General features: G+C 44.0%; 1 protein-coding gene across 2 annotated transcripts in view; it reads right to left on the reverse strand.

Annotated features, from left to right (window-relative positions):
- Positions 1–238: 238 nt before the first annotated feature.
- The window catches only part of GCGR (glucagon receptor), an 88,995-nt gene continuing 63,480 nt past the window's right edge, over positions 239–25,753 (reverse strand). The window contains exons 5-14 of one of the 2 annotated variants that reach the window (XM_040436897.1): positions 25,600–25,721; positions 24,146–24,252; positions 19,475–19,628; positions 18,570–18,723; positions 10,008–10,068; positions 7,399–7,468; positions 6,435–6,502; positions 6,111–6,249; positions 5,981–6,022; positions 239–832 (exon numbers count right to left, since the gene is read on the reverse strand). In XM_040436897.1, coding sequence (XP_040292831.1) covers positions 548–832; positions 5,981–6,022; positions 6,111–6,249; positions 6,435–6,502; positions 7,399–7,468; positions 10,008–10,068; positions 18,570–18,723; positions 19,475–19,628; positions 24,146–24,252; positions 25,600–25,721 — 1,202 coding nt within the window. In that variant the 3' untranslated portion in view covers positions 239–547. Of the gene's footprint in view, positions 833–5,980; positions 6,023–6,110; positions 6,250–6,413; positions 6,503–7,398; positions 7,469–10,007; positions 10,069–18,569; positions 18,724–19,474; positions 19,629–24,145; positions 24,253–25,599; positions 25,722–25,753 lie in introns of both variants that reach the window. The other variant, XM_040436896.1, reaches the window with a different exon arrangement.

Raw genomic sequence — 25,753 nt, forward strand, 5'->3', positions numbered from 1 at the left:
AAACCTTCTACAAATTTTGAGAAACTTTCACGAGACATAAAACTGTTGTATCCATATCTTCATTTGGTTCTGTTGATCTTTTTCAGGCATCAACATCCCTACAATCAGGGTCTCCTCTACGTCCACTACTTTATAGAGTCTTGATGCCCCCGATCTCTGGGAGATGAAAACCGAGAGCCATGTTTGGTGGGTATTGCATGTGTTGGGTATTATTCAGAACATTGGTCAAGTCATGTAATACTGCTGATTTCTGGAACATCCAGTAGTTTATTAATGGTATTATTTTCTAAAGTGTTCTGGAAAGCTATGAAAATCATAGAAACTAAAGCTTAAGTTCAAAAATAGAGGTACAGTATTTCACCTTCACGTTCTCATCTGTTCTTTGTCTGTACAGTTCTTTTCTACAATGACTGACACCTGTCATCTTCTTTCTTTAGAACCTGAGACCTTGTTGATGGCTTCCATCTCCACAACCATTTCCACTGCACATTCCCATCTTTCCTGCAGATTCTTCTCTAAGGTACACCAGGACCTTACATTCAGTGGCCTAGAGGACATGCTCCGAGCTGCTGTCAGGATACTCGAAGCTGTGCTGACGTTCGCTCAGGGTGATTTGCTCGGTGGCACTGCTGCCCATCTTTTCATGGTACCACGTGCTGTCGCTCTTTCGTGATTTTCCGCTTCCATTGTTACAGCTGTCCACAAGTTTGTATTTTTCACAGACGCTTCCGAGGCCGGCTCGAGGGGTTTGGCTGTTTGTATGTTTGTATTCCTCGTCGATATCTTTTCCAAGTTTCCAACGTTTCCATTTTTTCAGAAGCTCAGACTGGACCTGGGGGTGGACAGACAGAGACCATTAGAGAGGGTAAAGGAGGAAGTCATGACACGCACTGTCTTCTAGGCACCTCACAAATCAGTGAAATGTATCAGATGGCATGCAATCCAGCACATGATTTCCTCAGCCATCAGGACTTTACTGGTATTCATGCCTCCCCGTCTCCTCTGATCCCTGGTGATCCCAACCTTCTCTTTGTAAGGAGCTTCTCTCTACATTTTCCCTTGGTTTACATCTAGACATAGGAATATAGAAATACTATATATGAATGCTATTTTAAATTACCAACCGCTGAGACCCCCACCAAACAGGAATACAGGGGTTCTGTGTTCCCATTCATCTCTGTGGGACTTGGCTATCTCTGACAGCCCTAAAGAGTTTGAATGGAGTGCTGGTGTACATATGCCCAACCATAACTGTATTCAAACAAGGTGCACAAGACCCCCATTCTCATGATCGGTGGAGATCCCAGCAGTCGGACGGTCAGGGGCGGACTGGTCATAGACCCTACAGGGAAACTTTCCAGTGGGCTGATCTCCAGGGGGTTGCCTGAGCTGAGCACTATTCACTGCAGCCAGCCAGGTCTATAATGATCTGATGCCCCCCTCCTGACTCCTGAATTCAAATGTATTGCCATCCTAAGGCAACTGGAATAGGAGGAGAAGGAGTTTTTGGAGAAGTATTTTGTACTGCTAGGTAGGGGCGGACTAACCATAGACCCTACAGGGAAATCTCCTGGTGGGATGATGCCCCTGGTGTCTGAGCCCTCCTCATGGCCACAGGCCAGATACATAACGATCGGATGCTCTCAATATAAAATAATGCTGGGGGTATCAGGGAAGGTCCCCCTCCCTAAGGGCTCATGCAACGACCATATTTTCTTTCCGTGTCCATTCCATTTCTATTGTGGACCGTATGCGAAACCATTCATTTCAATGGGTCCGCAAAAAAAAAGGGAAGTTACCGTTTTCGTATGTCCGTATTTTCGTTCCGCAAGAAAATAGAACATGTCCTATTATTGTCCGCATGATGGACAAGGATGGGACTGTTCTATTAGGGGCCGGCTGTTCTGTTCCGCAAAATACGGAATGCACACGGACGTCAGCCGTATTTTTTGCGGACTGCAAAATAAATACGGTCTTGTACATGAGCCCTAATTCAAGTGTATCGCTGCCTTTACTGCAGTATTTTGTGCTGCACTGTGATATTTGGTTCTGTTGAGGCAATATTTTGTGCAGCACTAAAGTATTGTGGTCACTTTTAGTTTTTTTCCTGGGCCATTTTAAGTTCCCAGTCCGTCCCTGCTGCTGGGGCAGTATTTTGTGATGCACTGTGGTATTAGGCTCTTCCGGGGTGGTATAATATGCTGCAATATGGTATTGCTGGCTGTGCCTACCCGTGTTGACACCACTTTCTGTCAATTTGGACCCCACTACAAAATAGGGCCACTTTTAGGTTTTTTTCTACAGCTATTTTAAGTTCCCAGTCTGCCCCTGGTGACAGTTTCCGCTATATTGGAGATCATTTGTTGTAACTGGAATTACTGCTTCACAGGGGACCTCTTGTCCCTCCTGACGTGTCTGTTTTAATAAATACTTAAATAAAAATTCTGGAGCATCTTTTCTTATAACTCTGCATTGTGCGGTTCCTCCATTATTCCCCTACTAGAAATGTATAAATTCTATAAAATGCGAACTTGGTATAATGGACCTATGGACAGGGCATCAAACCCGGAGGGTTGTCACTTTTTTTAGGGCATGGACATGCCCCTTTTTTCCAGATCTTTTTGTCCCTTCTTGTGAGGCGACACAACCCTTCAGAGCATGTGTGGGTGCCATGTTCTGGCGCCTCATACAGTTAGAGCTCATGGAGGGCTGTTTCCCAGGGACAAGTAGCCCTTCATGAGCTATGCAGGTTTGCCAGGTCTTCCAGGAGTCCATGAGGTCTTCTCCATTTTCTAGGAGCCTTCTGGATGTTCTGGGAAAGTTGGCAAGTATGGATTAGGTGCCCAGCTACCTGCTACTCATCCACCACCCAAGCTCATATTGGAAGACTATGCCAGACAACATACCTGTAAGCTGGGGTGGACATGCCACATGTTGCACAGGGGCCCTGTAGGCAAGAGGGCCCCATTGCTTCCTACTGTGCATTAGATTTCATGTAACGGCCTCAACTAATGGCTCATAAATACTGGTGAATTGTTAGATATAAGGGGGTACTGTAGACTGTAGAGCACTAGGGGCCCATATATGATTATTGCACAGTGCAGGCCGGCAGCCAAGCGTGCAGATTTACTTGACCGATACACCCAGTCACCCTGCCCCCCCCCCCCCCCCCCCTTCCATCTTCTCTCGCGCTACTATGCATGTTTCCTCCATTATTGAAACTGCCGCCCCCAGGTCGCACATCTGTTCAAATCTTCCATTAAAGCTTGGCTAGAGATTTGTGTATACAGACAGACAATAATTTACATGTTTTCTCTATAAATAAAGATGCAGATGTTCGGAGGGGGGCGCAGGAGTCTGCACAGCAAGTGGAAACCATAGACAGGGCAGCAAACGCATCATACGCTATAAAGTGTGCATATGTAGTGTGTGTACATGTATGTGCACTTACTGTATGAGTATGTGGTGCGGTATTTCCGTAGGAATCCTACAGCGTGTACATGTATGTGCACTTACTATATGAGTATGTGGTGCGGTATGTCCGTATGAGTCCTAGAGCATGTACATGTATGTGCACTTACTGTATGAGTATGTGGTGCGGTATTTCCGTAGGAATCCTACAGCGTGTACATGTATGTGCACTTACTGTATGAGTATGTGGTGCGGTATGTCCGTATGAGTCCTAGAGCATGTACATGTATGTGCACTTACTGTATGAGTATGTGGTGCGGTATTTCCGTAGGAATCCTACAGCGTGTACATGTATGTGCACTTACTGTATGAGTATGTGGTGCGGTATGTCCGTATGAGTCCTAGAGCATGTACATGTATGTGCACTTACTGTATGAGTATGTGGTGCGGTATTTCCGTAGGAATCCTACAGCGTGTACATGTATGTGCACTTACTGTATGAGTATGTGGTGCGGTATTTCCGTAGGAATCCTACAGCGTGTACATGTATGTGCACTTACTGTATGAGTATGTGGTGCGGTATGTCCGTATGAGTCCTCTAGCTGGCAAATATTCCTTCCAACCCTCCCATACGCATGCACACTCAGCTTGGCCAATGGTCCTTAGGACGCAGATACAGTTGAATATCCATGGTAAAGAAGGGAACCGTCAGCTCCCTGCCCTACAATTCACCAGACTGTGCTGTCCCAGGGCAAAAGGCATGAAGCAGTGACATCATTGCGCCACGGGGTCATTCCCCAGCCTGTAAGCTCTCCTGCTCAGCTCAGCAGGCACGTTGACATCACTGGGAAGAGCTCAGGCAGGTGAATTGTGGAGCAGGATAGGTCATCAGTATCTGACACCCAGGAACCCCACGATCGGTGATCAGCTGTTTGAGAAGGCACCTTCTCCCTGCTCACCAAGCACAGTGCCATACATTGTAAAGTGGCCGTGCTTGGTATCACAGATCAGCCCCATTCACTTCTATGGGCTGAACTGCGCCTAGGTCATGTGACCGATGGATGTGACATCACATGGCCTAGGCAAAGCTGCGAGAAGGCCGCGGAACTACTGCGAGTACCGGTTCCTTCTCAAAGAGCTGATCAGCCAGGGTCCCACCGATCATATAGGGATGAGAACACGTCACAGTGAAGCTCCTTCTCCTGTGCACTTGCAGGAGCAGAATCTAGCAGAGAAAAACTTCATAGTCTCACCACTCCTGATGAAAAAAGGTATGTTTGTACTGCTCTCCCCAATCCCTACCTAGCGCTGTCAGCAAACCTACTGCGAACTCTGCCAGTCCTACATGTAAATGTTAGGCTCACTTTGGATTTCTTCCTTTACACTGCTTTTCGTCGTAGATTCATCCATGCCATAAAGTTACGCCACTTGTCTATCTACCCTAATACTGTTCTCTGACACAAGCTTTTATATCTGCTTTGATTACTGTTGCTTCTTTAGCAACTGTCTTCCCTGTTGCAGTTCTTGCCATCAGTTTTAGAGAAGGTCCACATGCTGCAGTAAAATCCTTCACAAATCCACTGCTAATCTATGGTGCTTCCGCTGAATAACAGGTCAATTTTTTTTTCTGCCAATTTTACTGTGGATTTCCAGTTGTTATTTTCAGAAATGTAGATATTTACTAAAATAAGCATGGTCTTAAAGGGGTATTCCCATCACAGACAATGGGGGAATTTCGCTAAGATATGCCCCCATTGTCTGATATATTTGGGTCCCACCTCTGGGACCCGCACCTACAATGAGAACGGAGCGGGGAGAGTTGTGGCTGGAGGACCCCACTTCTCCCATACAAGTGAATGGGAGTGCACCGCGCATGCGCGGCCCCGCTCCCATTCATTTCTATGGGGCCGACGGAAATAGCCAAGCTCTGCTATTTTCGCTGGCCCCATAGAAATGAAAGTGCACAGTGCACCCTCCACTACTTTCCCTGCTCCGTTCTCCGTGTAGGCGGGACCCACACCTATCGGACAATGGGAGCATATCCTAGCGATATGTCCCCATGTCTGTGATGGCAAAACCCCTTTAAAGGGAAAATGACACCATAAAAATGCAGCCCGATCTACAGGCAGCCAGGACAGTATCTGTCATGAGGCGAGATGATGCATCTCACCTCAGGTGGCGGCCGAGCAGCTACTGAGGGGGCAGGAATTGCGGGCAGGACACTGGAGCTTATGGCTTCTCTCTCCACAGTTCACCCTCATAGACCTCTGGCTGCTAGGCCTGAAGCCTATTTGCCAGTATAACGGCGCTGTATGTAATGTCCACCCAAATATGCCTTTAGCAGTAGGGCTAGTACTTTATTCATGTAAATCTCTGCTTGTTCTAGACTATATATCAATTTGCTCAGCTCCTCTATAACTTGATACAGAATTCCAACTGCAGGTTGGACATCTGTATCAACCTGCCTAGTTCCCTTTAGTGAGCAGACACCTCCTCTTTATAGAACACAACATTGCAAAATATTAGTATAGGTAGTTACCTCTATCTTCCCATTCTAAATTGTACTCACCTCTTTGTTGATAAAACAGTACAGCACGGCTACCAGCATACCCTGCGGAGAAGACAGTCAAGATCACTGATAATCATAGCACATTGAGCAATGGTGTGGAGTTCTGGTGGAAAAGATCTGGAGAACCTACCTGGAATGAACTAAAGAATAGGTCAAAAAAGAGTTTGACAAGCCTCAGTGTCCCTTGTGCAGTTTCATCCGTGATCAGTGCAAATACCACCTCGTGTATACCGAGCAGAGGGATTAGAGTGAGTGTGGACCTGGCCAACCTGAGGAGAGACATCATAAGAACCATGTGAAGCTGGACCTCGCACCCAGCTGTCTTCCTAGAACAACTCGTCCTCTGGTGGTGGACGTTACACTTTGGTCCTGTGATCTAAGAGCATTGCTCGCTGCTCATGGTATCAATCTGCAGAGCTCACATGTCTCTCACCTGAGTTTATAGTCTGTGTACCTCATCTGATGAGCTCTCATCTTGGACAACAGAATCTGGATAATCCGCATGAATATAAAGAAGTTGATCTAAAAAAACAGTAGGAGGCCATAATTACATAAGTGAATAGTATCGGACTGAGATTATTTGGGACCATCAGATGAACACAGAGGCTAAATTAGCAGATGACCAGAGACCATGCCACTCAGGAGGTTGATAAAATGCAAGGGTTTCAGCACTTTCATTCTGGGTCAATGCTAATATACCACTGGGTTACTATATATGTGCAAAGCTGGGTATGTACCTAGGTGCTGGCCATCAACTGAGAAATAGGACTGGGGCAGTGATCTGAATCTTTGAGCAAGGTAAAGCATAAAAGTTGGTCGTGAAAATATTGTATCTAGTAATGTAAGTAGCTATGTTGCATAACATAGGGATCGTGGGTTCACCAAACTACAAGAACCATGGTTTATCAATTGCTTATAAATGGGAATTATAGCTTGCATTTCGGGGGTAACAGAACTGGTGCTTGGTGGCATACATGCTATGGTCCACCAGAGGATGACACCACAGGGATGCCACTTCATATGATAAACAGTTAGGCACAGTCCTGATGCTCTTACTGGTCAGATCATTTTTTTGGATTTCCAAATGCTGCAGTCTATACTGTATATACCCCTCACTGCTGTACTGCGTGACAGCTGAGGGTATGATGTGGTAGCACAACCAGTGGTGGAGACAAGCTCCGTGGACAAAGCTTCTATTGCCCCTGAGACTACTGAGATATTTTAGAACGAGTATTTCTGCACCTAGCAGAACAATTGTAGGATGCAATGTAAGAAAACATGCTACAGCATTACTTCGTTATAGTGTAATAGCCTTGTTCCTGCTTTACTTTACCACTAAGTTACAATTAGGCTGCACACTCATGGAAACTCTTTGGTGCTATGCTATGCCTATTGTATATAATATAATATGTAATTACCAGTATAGCAAGGAACACAGGAGACCGTAGGATCCACCAGAATAACATGTTGTCATTTACGGTCCAACACCTATGGAGGAACACAAAAAGCATGGTTAAGGGCTGCTCATTAAGAGTGGGTCAACATCCATTTCCAAGATGACTTCTTGCTGATGGTGTGGAGTATGGTCATTGATTGCACTGAATCATGGCACCGTTTTGTATTTTTGCCTTAGATTCTTAACGTGCATTCCTAGGAACATGTGATTGTGATATGTACATGTGTACATATGTATATATGTGATTGTGATAGGAACATGTGATATCAGCAATGTGAAAGACCTATTCTGGCTAACTAGTCACTCCTATAAGCCCAAAAGGAATCCTAAGTGAGGTTGCCAAAAGAAAACAACCATAGGGGGCCTCCTCTTCTATTACTATATCAATTCTACATCCAGAGACACCTGCTTGCTCACATTCCTGCTTTCTCAGAAGGGCAGCTGGACTGTCAGACCTGTTCATTCCCTGTAGTTCCACGCTGTCTATGGGGTAGAATGAGGAGGGTAACCTTAGCTGGAAACCAATCTCACTAGGTCTTAAGGCAGCTGTCTGGGCTCCCTATAGGGTATGTATGTAGTAGGCCTTGGTAACTGCGGTCAGCAAGGACACAACGCTTCAGGTGGTGTTTTCTACTGTTTTGGGCAAGAACAAGAAAATGAGGGGAGGACAGAACATCACTGTACATGTGAAAGCACTGCAAGGCATTCTGGGAAATGCAGTTTCAACATGTCGAAACAACAGCCTCATCCCACCATTTAGTCATAGACACGAAAATGGTGCGTTGCGGTGATGGAGGCACTGGCGGGGTCTCTTAGTTTTAACAACAGATATGTAGAATATGTTTGTGAGGCTTGCATATAAGCTCAGCTTTCTCCTAAGATCAGCTATCTTCCATTACCCCTCTCTGAAATGACTGTGCTGGTCCTACCTCAGTCTACACAGTAAAGCTGAAATCTTAGCTGCAGAGCACTGGAATATTTCAATGTTAATAAAAATCTGATGTAAATACAAGATTTCTGATGATAAATGCAATGACAACACAGCATCGCCTGCCGCTTGTGACAAAACCTCCAATATACTGAGTTTTACCATGACTCTCGGACAATGCAGCGTCCCTGTGGAGCCTGAGCCTAAAACAGAAGTGCTAGATAATAGCTGCTCTAGAGATTCATGGGCTTCAAATACATTTGTTGACATTTGGCTCTGCTCCAGAGCTTCAGGAAATTGGCCGGTCCCTGTGACAAGCAGTAATGAGTCTTATCATCCGCAACGGCTTTTAAATAAACAGAACTCATTTTATGTGAATTAGCTTGCGGAAGCGTTACCTGCGATCCCTTCGCTCACTACCAGATCTTACAAATATGAGGAGCTACAGGGCTGCAAAGGTAGAAGCTGAACGGAGGGCTCTGTGTACAGGAAGCATACAAATTGGGGGTGCAATCTTTACAATGGGATATGGGCACCACAGGCTTCTCTGACACTTAAAGGGACTCTAAACCTTTAATCACTTTTATATTTGGGTCCCTGTACCTGGAGGCCCCTGTACCACAGGCTTCTCTGACACTAAGGCCCCTTTCACACGAGTGTGACGGATTAGGTCCGGATGCGTTGAGTGAAACTCGTGCCAATTTGTAAGCAAGTTCAGTCAGTTTTGTCTGCGATTGCGTTCAGTTGTTCAGTTTTTTTCCGCGCGGGTGCAATGCGTTTTGGTGCGTTTTTCACGCGCGTGATAAAATAACGGAAGGTTTACAAACAACAATTCTTAGCAACCATCAGTGAAAAACACCTGCTTGCGGATGCAATGCGTTTTTCGCGCAGCACCATTCACTTCTATGGGGCCAGGGCTGCGTGAAAAACGCAGACCATAGAACATGCTGCGATTTTCACGCAACGCACAAGTAATGCGTGAAAAACAACACTCATGTACACAGACCCATTGAAATGAATGGGTCCGGATTCAGTGCGGGTGCAATGCGTTCACGTCACACATTTCGACCGCGCGGAAAACTCGCTCGTGTGAAAGGGGCCTAAACCTTTAATCACTTTTATATTTGGGTCCCTGTACCTGGAGGGCTCAGAGGCTTCTCAGACGCTTAAAGGGGCTCTAAACCTTTAGTCACTTTTATCTCTGGGTCTCTATACTTGGAGGGCCCACAGGCTTCTCTGACTTTTACAGGGACTCCAAACCTTTAGTTGCATTTATCTCTGGGCCCTTGTACCTGGCTCTACACCTTTAGCCACTTTTATCTCAGGGCTTCTATACCTGGAGGACCCACAGGCTTCTCTGACAATTAAAGGCAAAAAAAAACAGCTAATGAACAAAAACGCTAGAGGGGAAAAAAAACGCTTCTGTGTTCTGTGTATCATACTTCCCAAACACCTTCGGCTAACATGTGGAGCTGGCATTTTTACCGCAAAAAGTTAGTGCAAAAAAAAATGAAAAAATGCAAAAGCACAGAAAAACACCACTAAAAAGCTAAGCCTGAAAGCATCCTTAAGGTGCTAATAAGAAAAAAAAAAACAAGGCAAAGAAATAATAGATAACCAGGAGAACCCATACACATACTTACGATACATTTTCATAAGTATATTTCACAGCCACCCAAGGAATGATGAAAAATAGAGGAGCACCTGCCAAAGAAACACAAAAATTTAACCCAAAAAAAAGACGGAGCAAGGATTTCAAGAAGAAACAGAGATTAAAGGTGCAAATTACCCAAATGTGATCTCTAGACTTGTCATACAGACATACAGAAGAGGTCCCACTGACGGAGTCCATAAGTTCAGACAGATTTTCTAAATTACACAGTGTCTAGATCTTGAGCACCTTTATCTTCATGACAACTTACATATGCTTTCTAGTGTTTTTGGTTGTTTTGTGTGTGGATTGTTGCTTCATCAACAGATGGTACTGGGGTTGTCTTTCCATGCATCTAGTTCTCGACACCCCCATGTGCAAACAAACAGTTCCCCTGCAGCAGCCACTGCAGGGGAACTTTTTGTGCAAAATTTTGGTGCTGCAGTAGTGTCTAGCTTTGCATCAAATTTATTAGTCACTGTGATAAATTTGTCACATCTTTGGCACATCTACAGTCAGGCCCATAAATATTGGGACATCGACACAATTGTAACATTTTTGGCTCTATACACCACCACAATGGATTTGAAATGAAACAAACAAGATGTGCTTTAACTGCAGACTGTCAGCTTTAATTTGAGGGTATTTACATCCAAATCAGGTGAACAGTGTAGGAATTACAACAGTTTGCATATGTGCCTCCCACTTGTTAAGGAACCAAAAGTAATGGGGCAATTGGCTTCTCAGCTGTTCCAGGGCCAGGTGTGTGTTATTCCCCTTGTTATCTCAATTACAATGAGCAGATAAAAGGTCCAGAGTTCATTTCCAGTCTGCTATTTGCATTTGGAATCTGTTGTTGTCAACTCTCAAGATGAGATCCAAAGAGCTGTCACTATCAGTGAAGCAAGCCATCATCAGGCTGAAAAAACACAACAAACCCATCAGAGAGATAGCAAAACCATTAGGCGTGGCCAAAACAACTGTTTGGAACATTGCTAAAAAGAAGGAACGCATCGGTGAGGTCAGCAACACCAAAGGACTCGGAAGACCACGGAAAACAACTGTGGTGAATGACCAAATAATTATTTCCCTGGTGAAGAAAACACCCTTCACAACAGTTGGCCAGATCAAGAACACTCTCCAGGAGGTAGGTGTATGTGTGTCAAAGTCAACAATCAAGAGAAGACTTCACCAGAGTGAATATAGAGGGTTCACCACAAGATGTAAACCATTGGTGAGCCTCAAAAACAGGAAGGCCAGATTAGAGTTTGCCAAACGACCTCTAAAAAAGCCTTCACAGTTCTGGAACAACATCCTATGGACAGATGAGACCAAGATCAACTTGTACCAGAGTGATGGGAAGAGTATGGAGAAGGAAAGGAACTGCTCATGATCCTAAGCATACCACCTCATCAGTGAAGCATGGTGGTGGTAGTGTCGTGGCGTGGGCATGTATGGCTGCCAATGGAACGGGTTCTCTTGTATTTATTGATGATGTGACTGCTAACAAAAGCAGCAATATTATCTGCTCATATTCAGCCAAATGCTTCAGAACTCATTGGACGGCTCTTCACAGTGCAGATGGACAATGACCCAAAGCATACTGCAAAAGCAACCAAAGAGTTTTTTAAGGGAAAGAAGTGGAATGTTATGCAATGGCCAAGTCAATCACCTGACCTGAATCCGATTGAGCATGCATATCACTTGCTGAAGACAAAACTGAAGGGAAAATGCCATAAGAACAAGCAGGAACTGAAGACAGTTGCAGTAGAGGCCTGGCAGAGCATCACCAGGGATGAAACCCAGCGTCTGGTGATGTCTATGCGTTCCAGACTTCAGGCTGTAATTGACTGCAAAGGATTTGCAACCAAGTATTAAAAAGTGAAAGTTTGATTTATGATTATTATTCTGTCCCATTACTTTTGGTTTCTTAACAAGTGGGAGGCACATATGCAAACTGTTGTAATTCCCACACAGTTCACCTGATCTGGATGTAAATACCCTCAAATTAAAGCTGACAGTCTGCAGTTAACCTCTTAAGGTGTATTTTCGATCACTGCTGTGCGGCTGGCAGTGATCGGAACCCGGTGCCTGCTCAAACCATTGAGCAGGCACCTAGGCTAAATGCGCGGGGGGGGGTCCCGTGACCCCCCCATGTCGGCGATCGCGGCAAACCGCAGGTCAATTCAGACCTGCGGTTTGCTGCGATTTCTGCAGTTTCTGGTCCCCGCGGTCCCTGACCGCGGGGATCAGAAACTTTATATGCCTAAATTAACGTTTTACTCACCCCCCAGGCCGTGTGGGCGGTGCAGGAGGCGGGCGGTGCGGCAGGCGGGATCGCGATCCCCCGCCCGCCTCCCCTTGTATAATCGTTGGTTTCTAGTGGGTATACCAGGGTGCCAGCACATTGCTGGCACCCTGGTATAAACGGCTGACATCTGCGATGCGATGTCAGCCGTTTAACCCTTTCCATACAGCGGTCCGTACGGACCGCTGTATGGAAAAGGTTAACAGCGCAGGGAGCTCCCTCCCTCTCCCATCGGGGGGCTGCTGTGCCTTTGCAGCCCCCCGATGGGGAGGGAGAGAGCCCCCAGACAGCCCCCCAACAGATCCCCTCCTTACCCTTCCCCGTCTGCGCAGTTCTGACCAGTACTGAGCAGACGGGGAAGGTTCCCATGGCAACAGTACGCCTCTCAGGCATCCTGCTGTCCATGGTGCTGAACAGATCTGTGCTAAAAGGCATAGATCTGTTCAGACAAAGTGTAAAATACAGTACAGTACAATATATATATTGTACTGTACTGTATTATACAGACATCAGACCCACTGGATCTTCAAGAACCAAGTGGGTCTGGGTCAAAAAAAAGTGAATAAAAGTGAAAAAAAAGTAAAAATCAAAAAACACATTTATCACTGATTAAAAATGAAAAAAATAAAATTCCCTACACATGTTTGGTATCGCCGCGTCCGTAACGACCTGATCTATAAAACGGTCATGTTACATTACCCGAACGGTGAACGCCATAAAAATAAAAAATAAAAAACTATGATGAAATTGAAATTTTGCCCACCTTACTTCACAAAAAAGGTAATAAAAGTGATCAAAAAAGTCGCATGTACGCCAAAATTGTAACAATCAAACCGTCATCTCATCCCGCAAAAATCATACCCTACCCAAGATAATCGCCCAAAAACTGAAAAAACTATGGCTCTTAGACTATGGAAACACTAAGGGCTCTTTCACACTTGCGTTCTTGTCTTCCGGCATAGAGTTCCGTCGTCGGGGCTCTATGCCGGAAGAATCCTGATCAGGATTATCCTAATGCATTCTGAATGGAGAGAAATCCGTTCAGGATGCATCAGGATGTCTTCAGTTCCGGAACGGAACGTTTTTTGGCCGGAGAAAATACCGCAGCATGCTGCGCTTTTTGCTCCGGCCAAAAATCCGGAACACTTGCCGCAAGGCCGGATCCGGAATTAATGCCCATTGAAAGGCATTGATCCGGATCCGGCCTTAAGCTAAACGTCGTTTCGGCGCATTGCCGGAGCCGACATTTAGCTTTTTCTGAATGGTTACCATGGCTGCCAAGACGCTAAAGTCCTGGCAGCCATGGTAAAGTGCAGTGGGGAGCGGGGGAGCAGTATACTTACCGTCCGTGCGGCTCCCCGGGCGCTCCAGAGTGACGTCAGGGCGCCCCAAGCGCATGGATCACGTGATCACATGGATCACGTCATCCATGCGCATGGGGCGCTCTGACGTCATTCTGGAGCGCCCCGGGAGCCGCACGGACTGTAAGTATACCGCTCCCCCGCTCCCCGCTCCTACTATGGCAACCAGGACTTTAATAGCGTCCTGGGTGCCATAGTAACACTGAACGCATTTGGAAGACGGTTCCGTCTTCAAATGCTTTCAGTACACTTGCGTTTTTCCGGATCCGGCGTGTAATTCCGGCAAGTGGAGTACACGCCGGATCCGGACAACGCAAGTGTGAAAGAGGCCTTAAACATGATTTTTTGGGTTTCAAAAATGAAATCATTGTGTAAAACTTACATAAATAAAAAAAAAGTATACATATTAGATATCGCCGCGTCCGTATCGACCGGCTCTATAAAAATATCACATGATCTAACCCCTCAGATGACCACCGTAAAAAAATAAAAATAAAAACGGTGTAAAAAAATCCATTTTTTGTCATCTTACGTCACAAAAAGTGTAATAGCAAGCAATCAAAAAGTCATATGCACCCCAAAATATATGCCAATCAAACCGTCATCTCATCCCGCAAAAAATGAGACCCTACTTAAGATAATCGCCCAAAAACTGAAAAAACTATGGCTCTTAGACTATGGAGACACTAAAACATTTTTTTTGTTTTAAAAATGAAATCATTGTGTAAAACTTACATAAATAAAAAAAATTGTATACATATTAGGTATCGCCGCGTCCGTGACAACCTGCTCTATGAAATTACCACATGATCTAACCTGTCAGATGAATGTTGTAAATAACAAAAAAAAAAACGGTGCCAAAACAGCTATTTCTCGTTACCTTGCCGCACAAAAAGTGTAATATAGAGCAACCAAAAATCATATGTACCCTAAACTAGTACCAACAAAACGGCCAACCTATCCCGTAGTTTCTAAAATGGGGTCACTTTTTTGGAGTTTCTACTCTAGGGGTGCATCAGGGGGGCTTCAAATGGGACATGGTGTAAAAAAAAACTGTCCGGCAAAACCTGCCTTCCAAAAACCGTATGGCATTCCTTTCCTTCTGCGCCCTGCCGTGTGCCCGTACAGCGGTTTACGACCACATATGGGGTGTTCCTGTAAACTACAGAATTAGGGCCATAAATAATGAGTTTTGTTTGGCTGTTAACCCTTGCTTTGTAACTGGAAAAAAAATATTAAAATGGAAAATCTGCCAAAAAAGTGAAATTTTGAAATTGTATCTCTATTTTACATTAAATCTTGTGCAACACCTAAAGGGTTAACAAAGTTTGTAAAATCAGTTTTGAATACCTTGAGGGGTGTAGTTTCTTAGATGGGGTCACTTTTATGGAGTTTATAATCTAGGGGTGCATCAGGGGGGCTTCAAATGGGACATGGTGCCAAAAAAACAGTCCAGCAAAATCAGCCCTCCAAAAACCAAACGGCGCACCTTTCCCTCTACGCCCCGCTGTGTGGCCGTACAGTAGTTTACGGCCACATATGGGGTGTTTCTGTAAACAGCAGAGTCAGGGCAATAAAGATACAGTCTTGTTTGGCTGTTAACCCTTGCTTTGTTAGTGGAAAAAATGGGTTAAAATGTAAAATTAGGCAAAAAAATGAAATTCTCAAATTTCATCGCCATTTGCCAATAACTCTTGTGCAACACCTAAAGGGTTAACGACGTATGTAAAATCAGTTTTGAATACCTTGAGGGGTGTAGTTTCTTAGATGGGGTCACTTTTAGGGAGTTTCTCCTCTAGGGGTGCATCAGGGGGGCTTCAAATGGGACATGGTGTAAATAAACCAGTCCATAAAAATCAGCCTTCCAAAAACCAAACGGCGCACCTTTCACTCTACGCCCCGCTGTGTGGCCGTACAGTAGTTTATGGCCACATATTGGGTGTTTCTGTAAACGGCAGAGTCAGGGCAATAAAGATACAGTCTTGTTTGGCTGTTAACCCTTGGTTTGTTAGTGGAAAAAATGGGTTAAAATGAAAAATTAGACAAAAAAAATGAAATTCTCAAATTTCCTCCCCATTTGCCAATAACTCTTGTGCAACACCTAAAGGGTTAACAACGTATGCAAAATCAGTTTTGAATACCTTGAGGGGTGTAGTTTCTTAGATGGGGTCATTTTTGGGTGGTTTCTATTATGTAAGCCTCGCAAAGTGACTTGAGACCTGAACTGGTCCCTAAAAATTGAGTTTTTGTAAATTTCTGAAAAATTTCAAGATTTGCTTCTAAACTTCTAAGCCTTATAACATCCCCAAAAAATAAAATATCATTCCCAAAACAATTCAAACATGAAGTAGACATATGGGGAATGTAAAGTCATCACAATTTTTGGGGGTATTACTATGTATTACAGAAGTAGAGAAACTGAAACTTTGAAATTTGCAAATTTTTCCAAATTTTTGTTAAATTAGGTATTTTTTGGTGCAAAAAAAATAATTTTTTTGACTTCATTTTACCAGTGTCATGAAGTACAATATGTGACGAAAAAACAATCTCAGAACGGCCTGGATAGGTCAAAGCGTTTTAAAGTTATCAGCACTTAAAGGGACTCTGGTCAGATTTGCAAAAAATGGCCTGGTCCTAAGGTGTAAAAAGGCTGTGTCCTTAAGGGGTTAAAGCACATCTTGTTTGTTTCATTTCAAATCCATTGTGGTGGTGTATAGAGACAAAAATGTTAGAATTGTGTCGATGTCCCAATATTTATGGACCTGACTGTACATTAGAAACCAGATAAGTAAATGTTCCCTACAATATCGGTTTCTTTTGAAGCAATTTTTCCTGAACCCTCATGACAACACCCCCAAAGAGTAGGCCATACAAATCTTTTCTACTAGGTTGAACTGTGTCGAACCCAACATTATTGTCCAACCTCATTCATGGATCCTCTAAGACATGGTTCAAAATGTAGAGGATAGACTTTACAGAAGCGTGGAGTCTGCTAGACCAACCCCATATTCATGTTAATGCCCACAGGTTTGGAACAAGATGTTCTTGGACAACATATGAATGTAAATTCGAGTGTCCATGTGTATGATCACTGTGAAGCTGCTGTACTGTACACATCCCAGCAGCAGGAGATGAAGTTATCCTCTTTGGTCAAGGTGTCAGATATACTATTTAAAGAGGTTTTGCGATAATATTAATTTTTAAGCAAGTGCCCACAGCCTGCCCCTGAAATAGGAGATTCATACTTACCTACTCCACACCACTCGGGTCCTCCTTGCTGCCTCCACTTTCTCCATCTTCTGGCCCCTGCACTGTTCACATCTGGCATGGCATGGTCAATGACTGGCTTTAGCTGTGACATGCAACATCACCGCTTAAGGGCTCATGGACGCGATCGTGGTTTGGGTCCGCATCCGATCTTCATTTTTTGTGGGTTGGATGTGGACCCATTCACTTCAATGGGGCTGCAAAAGTCATGTCCGTTCCATGCCGTCTGCAAAATTATAGAACATGTCCAATTCTTGTCTTCATTACGGACAAGGATAGGCCTGTTCTATTAGGGGCCAGCCGTTCCATTCCACAAAATACAGAAATGTACATGGCCGGTATCTGTGTTTTGCAGATCCGCAATTCGCAGATCACAAAACAACCAGCGGTCGTGTGCATGAGCACTAATGGAGTCAATGGCTGGAGTAGTGCATATGACCATGTCCATGTACTGCCAGATGTAAACTGTGCAAGGATCTGAAAATTTAGAAAATGGAGGCAGAGAGGAGGACCAGAGTGATGTGCAGCAGGTAAGTATGACTCTTCTATTTCTGGGGGCAGGCTGCAAAATTCCTGGAAAAAACCCTTACAGGAGTACAGTTAGACATCCACAAGTTATGCCATAAATGATTAGATTTGAATTCTCCATTCATTCTCCACCTGGATATAGTAGCTGGTGGCTACTTCACCAGGTGGGACAGGAGCTGAGGGAACCCTTTCTGGAGATAGGCGCAAGTCCTGGAGGTGGAGCGCCCATCTATCGGAAATTGTTTTTGCATATTCTGTCGATATGTGATAAAGGTAAGAATACCCCTTTAAAAGGGGTTTCAGAGATGTTGCTACTGGTGACCTATCCTCAGGATAGGTCATTAGTATCCGATCCGTGGGGGTCCGGCACCTGGGACGCCTGCTGATCAGTTGTTTGAGAAGGCACTTCTCTCGGCTCACCAAGCACAACGCTGTACATTGCATGGTGGCTGTGCTTGGTATTGCGCACAGCCCCATTCACTTCAGTGAATAGGTGTAGAGTTGCAACAGGTCCCTTATGTACTTTGTCCCTTTTGTAGCTGCACAAGTGACAGCTATCTCATTGTATTGCTAGCTTTACACGATAGTCACATAAAAGTGACATTAGATAGTTTAGTTCTACCCATAGTTTGTATACTATCATTTTTTGTTAACCAAACTAATTAGACATCTTCAAATCTATCTAATAATACTACATTTCTGGACTCCATGTTGGTCCATAACTAGACACATTTGCTGTTCAGGACCCTGGGAAAACTGGTTTATTACCTCGGTGGGATCTGTGAGGGTAGGCATATAAATTGTCACCCTGTAATTTGCTCATACTCAGTTGGATAACCCTGACAATCAGATGGACCCCATCGCCACCAATAGGTAGACCTTTCAACCACCACGAGCAGGTAGACCTCCACACCACCTGTGTTGCCTATGGCAAGAAGTGCAGTGGTGATATTGTCTTTGGTTTTACAGATGACAACGTTAGCACACATGATGGGCCTTAGTACTCTTCGTACTGATATTCTGATTCTAGTAGCATTGTGGTGTTTGAGGACACATCTCCACTGGTCTTCTGCATGACCTCTGTACTCACCCCATCCGATGCAAACATACAGAGCAAAGTGGCTTCTCTCTGAAAACACAGCCAAGACCAGGAGGTTGCGTAGATATATCCCCTCCACCAGCAGCCAACAGTAGTTAGCAATTATTCCATACTGCATGAGAACAAAAGCCGCTCGACAGCCAGCCTGGAAGTTTATGGGTAAGAGAAAAGAGAAAAAATAAATATTATAGGGATGAATGTAGTAAACCCAGAAACGGTGCTAAACTAACTTTTTGTCTTGGTATTGGAGACAGCTTACAATTTTGTTTTTAGGGGTTTACCATCACCTACATTCCCTGATCTAGTACAATACTGGAGAGTGGGAATCACTAGAATTATCTCCCATGACTTGATCCACCAATGATCAGAGGTCATTAATTAAACCATAGGGTGGACCATATTTGTAATTGTTCCTTTTAGGTTCTTTACAACAAAAGAAAGGTTTTTAGGATTGCAGATCTGATGAGGGATGTTTTGCCTCTGGTTTCCCTACATTCTTAGATTGCTCAAGTCTACAGTTCATATATAACAAATCAGTTTGCTAAAGAAACACCCTCACATGGGTCATAAAGATTCTAAAATGATGCTAAAACACAGTTAGTTAGCCATGGTGGATTTTATTGTTTTCTTTAAATCTCTGATGACATAGAATTAGAGATGAGCGAATTTCTTTAAATTCGTTTCATCTTCCGTTCGGCAAATTTTTAAAAACATTTGATTTGGGACCGAATCAATTCTAACTGGATCAAATATGCTCCAATTGGCCTGAAAATTCATGTATTCGGGTTTGTAAGAATCTGCATTTTTGGGGAAATTCAGGACTCATTCTGAATCTGTACAATCAATTTGCTCATCTATACATAGAATGACTTCATGCGGGCATATAACCTTCTCACCTTGCTGCTGAGCCAAACATGTACATATTCCTCATCAATTTTTTCGCTGTAGCGAGTCTTCAGCATGGCGTCAATTACTAGAACAGACACTCCTCTCAGTATGAACGAGATGAACAGGTTGATGTGAATGTAATTCCTCATGCAGTGGAGTTTACTGCAAGAAATTGAAATATGAAGTCAAAGATGAGGCTTCTAGTAGGTACTTCCCACTCAAATCCATAAGGCTATGTTCACATCATGTTTGTGACATAAATTTAGCATGTACGCTGGGAAATCTCCCGACAAACATGCTAAATGTGTCCATAGAGTATTCTTTTGGCTTTAATCAGTATACTGCAAAATAAAGTAGACAGCATAATTTATATGAACTCTGAAGGTGTTTCAACTTCCCACTAGGCAGAAGTAGGGGTAAAGAAAGACCAGGATTTTGGATTTCAACAAGCCATGTCCTTTGTCTTTAGGAGAGATAGGTGGTCAGAGGTTAGCTGAGTGCTCATGTGTATGGGACATTGTGGGGAATTGCTGTTGTCTGAAAGGTATCTAAGGTGTACGACCAGCTGAAAGGGGTTTCATACTCATAACCTATCCTAAGCATGGGTCATCAATATGTGATCATGGGGGTCCAACTCCTGGGACCCCTGCTGATCAGCTGTTTGAAGGGTGCTGCGGCCTCCTCACAGGAGCTGATTAGCAGAGGTCTTTGAAGTCAGACCCACACTGATCACATACTGATAAACTATCCTGAGAATACTTCATCAGCATAAAACACTTGGAAACCCGTTCAAAAGAGGTCGCAGACACCAGATATTTGTTGGCAGATCCCACCAATTTGTTCATTGCTTACCAGACATTAGATTGTTGGTAGCTCCTACAAAGATTGATGGGATCTCACTATATATATCTAATGCCTATTGCTACCTTTGTATGACTGGAGCAGCCTGTTCTGTCTCCTATGTTTAATGGTAGACTGTATCACTGGATCTATGTCCGATTATCAGTGTCGGACTGGGGTACTTAGGGCCCACCAGTGTAACTGATTCTGGGGGCCCACCTTAGGGCTCCTGCACACAAACTTATTTTTTTTCCATGCCCTTCACTTCAATGGGGCCGCAAAAAAAAAAATGTCTCCGTGTGCATTCCGTGTCTGTATGTCCGCATGGCCGTTCTGCAAAATGATAGAACATGTCCTATTATTGTCGGCATTACAGACAAGGATAGGACTGTTCTTTTAGAGGCCGGCTGTTCTGTTCCGCATAATGTGGAATGCACACACCCGATATCCAGGTTTTGCGGATCTGCAATTTGCGGACTGCAAAACATCCAACAGTCGTGTTCATGAGCCCTTACAGGGATAACAGAAATATTAAAGATGAAGTATGATGGTAGACATTCACAGTTATGCAATGGCCAAGTCAATCACCTGACCTGAATCCGATTGAGCATGCATTTCATTTGCTGAAGACAAAACTGAAGGGAAAATGCCCCAAGAACAAGCAGGAACTGAAGACAGTTGCAGTAGAGGCCTGGCAGAGCATCACCAGGGAGGAAACCCAGCGTCTGGTGATGTCTATGCGTTCCAGACTTCAGGCTGTAATTGACTGCAAAGGATTTGCAACCAAGCATTAAAAAGTGAAAGTTTGATTTATTATTATTATTCTGTCCCATTACTTTTGGTCCCTTAACAAGTGGGAGGCACATATGCAAACTGTTGTAATTCCTACACCGTTCACCTGATTTGGATGTAAATACCCTCAAATTAAAGCTGACAGTCTGCAGGTAAAGCACATCTTGTTCGTTTCATTTCAAATCCATTGTGTTGGTGTATAGAGCCAAAAATGTTAGAATTGTGTCGCTGTCCCAATATTTATGGACCTGACTGTATATAGCAAACAGCAATTACACATAGGAAACACGCAATGCACACACCAAGACTTTTATACCTAACCCTATTAAGTGTAGCACACTTATAGGGGTTGTCTCACTTCAGCAATTTGCATTTATCATGTAGAGAAAGTTAATACAAGGTACTTACTAATGTATTGTGATTGTCCATATTGTCTCCTTTCCATCACATTATACACAGCACGTATTCGTGGTTATTACCACCATGTAATCCAGCAGCGGTGGCCGTGCTTGCACATTATAGGTAAAGGTGTTGGCCTATGCGCACTTCCAGCCTTTCCCTACAGTGTGTAAGCACTGCCACCACTGCTGGATTACACGGTGGTAATAACAACGGATACGTGCTGTGTATAATGTGATGGAAAGGAGGCAATATGGACAATCACAGTATATTAGTAAGTGCCTTGTATTAACTGCATGATAAATGCTATTTACTGAAGTGAGACAAACCCTTTAACCCCTTTAAGCATAAATGTCTGGCATTAAATTTACCAAATTGTAACCTACTCAGATTGCACATAATCTACAGTATAATTAAAAGGGTTGTCCTACCATAATGACCTATCGCCTATCTACAGGATAGGTGATAAATATCAGATTGCTGGGGTCTGACTGCTGGAACACCCACTGATCATGAAAAAAGGGCTCCTGAGACATTCAATTACATTAGCACCAATCTATGTGCACAAGGGTCTTAAGACCACATTCCCTTGATTAATGGGGGTCCCAGCAGTCAGACTCCCACCAATCAGACACTTATTACCTGTCCTGTCATAGCTGTTGGACCTTTTTACATTCCCTATCTTTAAAGGTTTTCTTTGGGTGTAAAATAAATTAAAATAAAACAAAAATTAAAAAATTTGGCCCAAAATATGTGTCAAACTAAAATAGAAATGCTCGCCTGTTAAAGGACCTATGTCCACTTTTCTAGTTATCCTGTATCCACAGGATTGGGGATAACTAAGTGATCCATGGTGGTCTGAACGCTGGAGCCCCCACTGATCCCCCTTCTTGACCGAGTGGCAGGTCGAGCATATGCTCTGCCTCTCTATCCAGTCTCTATGGGGTAACTGGAGATGGCAGAGTACAGCGCTGGCTATTTCCAGTGGTCCCTAAAAGAATAAATGGACACCATCAAAAAAGGGGAAAAGCACCCGTTCCTGGAATCAGTGTGTGTGTGTGTGTGGGGGGGGGGGGGGGGGGGGGGGCGAAGGGGGAGTCACAGAATCGTACCCCACTAATCATATAGTTATGCCCTATGGTGTAGAGAGGATAACTTGAAAACCTGAACAACCCCTTTAAATCCTCCACCACTACACCAGTATCTCTTTACATGGCAGCAGTGATGCCTGTAAATACGGACTATCATCACTACCGCCATGTAAACCATCCGTGTCAATACTGGAGTATATGACGCACTGTGCAGGATTTTTCCGTCATAAGTCCAAACCCCTTTGCTGGTCATAACCTTAAACAAAGCCCAAGCAAAGGTTCTAGAGGAGCAAAGTGAGCAAAAGGCAAAAACGGAGGGTCATAACTAAAACAGAGGCATTAGGGTAATAGTGGGGATCCTGGAGCAGGTGGAGAAGAGTCAATATTAGGGGTGCATTTAGAGTGGGGGCATCTGGAGCTGGGGCACTTATGGGGGTGCACCTAAAGCAGCGGCATTAGGGTTGCCTGAGGCAGGGTAATAGTGGGGATACTGGAGCAGCAATATTAGGGGTGCTTTTAGAGTGGAGGCATTGGAGGGGCATCTCGAGCTGTGGCACTAATGGGGGTGCACCTAAAGCAGAGGCATTGGGGGGGGGGGGGACCTAGGGCATAACTCTGCAGAGAGCAGCACACATTCATAGATCTGTGTCTGCTATAAACAAATCCCCTATTTTCTCCTACAGCTCACTACTGTCACACACCTGAGAAATCAGTCCAGCACCACAGAGGAGTCCTTCTCTCCAGCAGCCAGTTTTCTGACAGCAGGGAGGGCAGAAGTATGGCCAGACATGTTCTCTCCTCCTTCACTGCCAGCAGCCGGGAAGTTTAGAAGATACTGCGGGGCCTCCTGTACAATTTACACCAGTAGGAGGCTGCATCGCTGTGCAATACTGCCACCTAGTGGCTACAATAATTATCTCTCCTGAGAAACAAGAGAGAAATAATTACTCCTCCATCTCATCTCCGGGCGCAGGAGACTGGGGGCCCACTGAGGAATCCCCCGCCTCCCTGGTGGGCCAGTACGAGCCTGCTGATTATCCATTTGCATATCAAGTATATGGCTGGCTTAACGGGATTAAAAAGCTATATACATTAGATCCAACAATATATTGTTTAAGTTGGGGCATAAACACTGGACTGTCCATAGATCCCACCAAAACATGGGATTTAGGAACAAATATCTAAAGTCCATGGTTATTGGCCAACTTTTATCTGATCATGCACATGTAATGGCTTTCAGACAACAACTATCACTCTTGATCCCACCATATTCAAGTTCAAATTAATCAACCATGCATGTTCTTTCGGTAGAGGAGGGAGCTAAGTGTTGAAATCCATCCTGTCATTGTTTCCACCAGCAGAAGATGTGAAGAGACCATCGGACAGCCTCATGAACTTGACCTTCAAATTTGTCAAGATCTACCTAGAAGTCTAATGTATTTGGGCAGATACAGGGGGAGATGGCGGAACTCCTGGTAATAAATTTGGATCTGTGGACATTTTAGAGGACAATTAGATGAGGAACCAGAATGTGTTTTCACCATAACATCCACCTACCTAAATCCCACAAGAATAGCAAGTGCAAGTGTGAGTGCCCCCACAGACATGGAATATCCGACAGTGTACATGATCTTAAAGCTTTCATAGGTATTGGCAAATTTTTCCTGAAATTTAAGGACAAGAGATCTGTTATGGATGAAAAAGACAAAAGTGCAGCTAAAAGTAATCTTCACAATAAAAAAAAAAATCACCATGTATCATCTCTAGCTACATGGAGCTGTAGATTTATTTACCTTGACGTAGCTCAGATCACATTATCTATGAATAGCTTTAATGGGATTCTGCAGGGATCTGGCCAGTTTCAGCCAGACAAGAACTGATGCATGCAGCAGTTTTTGTCCAGCCAAAACCCAGTGCTCAAGCTGGCAACTGGGCTCATCCAATTATAGTCAATGAGGTCCGGAGGTGAACGGTAGTATCCAGCTATGCCGGATACACTGAAATCCGGTAGTCTGTTCTGGATCAGGTAGCGCAGATGTGAACGTACCTTTTGAACTCTCCGTTGTATGGTTGCTCCATTGATCATCCTACAAATTTCTGAATAAATTGATAACTGGGTGTTACCAGCTGGGGGACTGACTGTCCCTACACAATATGATATTGTCCATTCACAGTAACACTGTGGAAGGGTAACCAGTTGTTGATTTATTCATACATTTTTAGGGGGAATTGTAGAGGCATGGCACAACACAAAGCTTGAAGAATATAATTTTTTGGCAGGTAGGAAGTTTTGTTTTTCTTATAATTTCCTTCTATTGTCACTGGAATTTGAGGTTTTATTCAATTACTCTTTACTAAGGAACCTTAAGGGGATAGCCAATTGAAAATTATTCATCACCTATGCACAAGATAATGATAAATATCAGATTGTGGGAGGATCCAGCTAGTGGGACCTCATGGAGCCTGAGAATGAGGGCTCCCCGAGTTCCTTCTCTATAGGTAGCAGTAGAGCACGTCGGTCCGCCGCTCCATTCACTTCTGTGGGACAGGTGGAATGATGTCTACATCAGCTCCATAGAAGTGAATGAAACAGTGGACCTACATGTGTACATACAGCTCTTTTTAGAGAGCCCATGTTCCCAGCAGTCTGATCTTTAATCCCTTTAACGGATAAGGGGAGGAAGCAAACAATAGGTGCTTCTGAAGCCCAGATGAAACACAATTCTTGGTCCTTAATAAATTGCTTGTTTATATCTTTATTTTCTGATTTAACAACAGACGGATGTAACAACTTAAAACACTAAGATATTTGGCAAGCTCAGGGCCCAACCTCACAGCCATGGGTGGGAATAGGTTGAGGAATGTCATGGCAAAAAGCCCACCACCCATCAGGAACTGCCAGCCAGAGGAACAATGAGCCTGAGGAGACCAATACCTTATCAGAAATCAGAGATACAATCAGTGTAGGACTGGAGCTCCAAATATATATAACATTAGATATTTAATTGTACCTGGTCCTTCACATCTGTTGGGTCTAGTTGGCATTCCTGTGCATCACGTAAAGGGTGGCCATTCACTTTGGCTGCCCATTGTCCATCTGGTCCGCAGTGTTTGTACACATAGCCATGCTGTACTGAGAGGGGAAAATCTTATTATTGTATAGCA

This window comes from Bufo bufo, chromosome 6 (assembly GCF_905171765.1).
Source record: "Bufo bufo chromosome 6, aBufBuf1.1, whole genome shotgun sequence".
Classification (NCBI taxonomy): domain Eukaryota; kingdom Metazoa; phylum Chordata; class Amphibia; order Anura; family Bufonidae; genus Bufo; species Bufo bufo.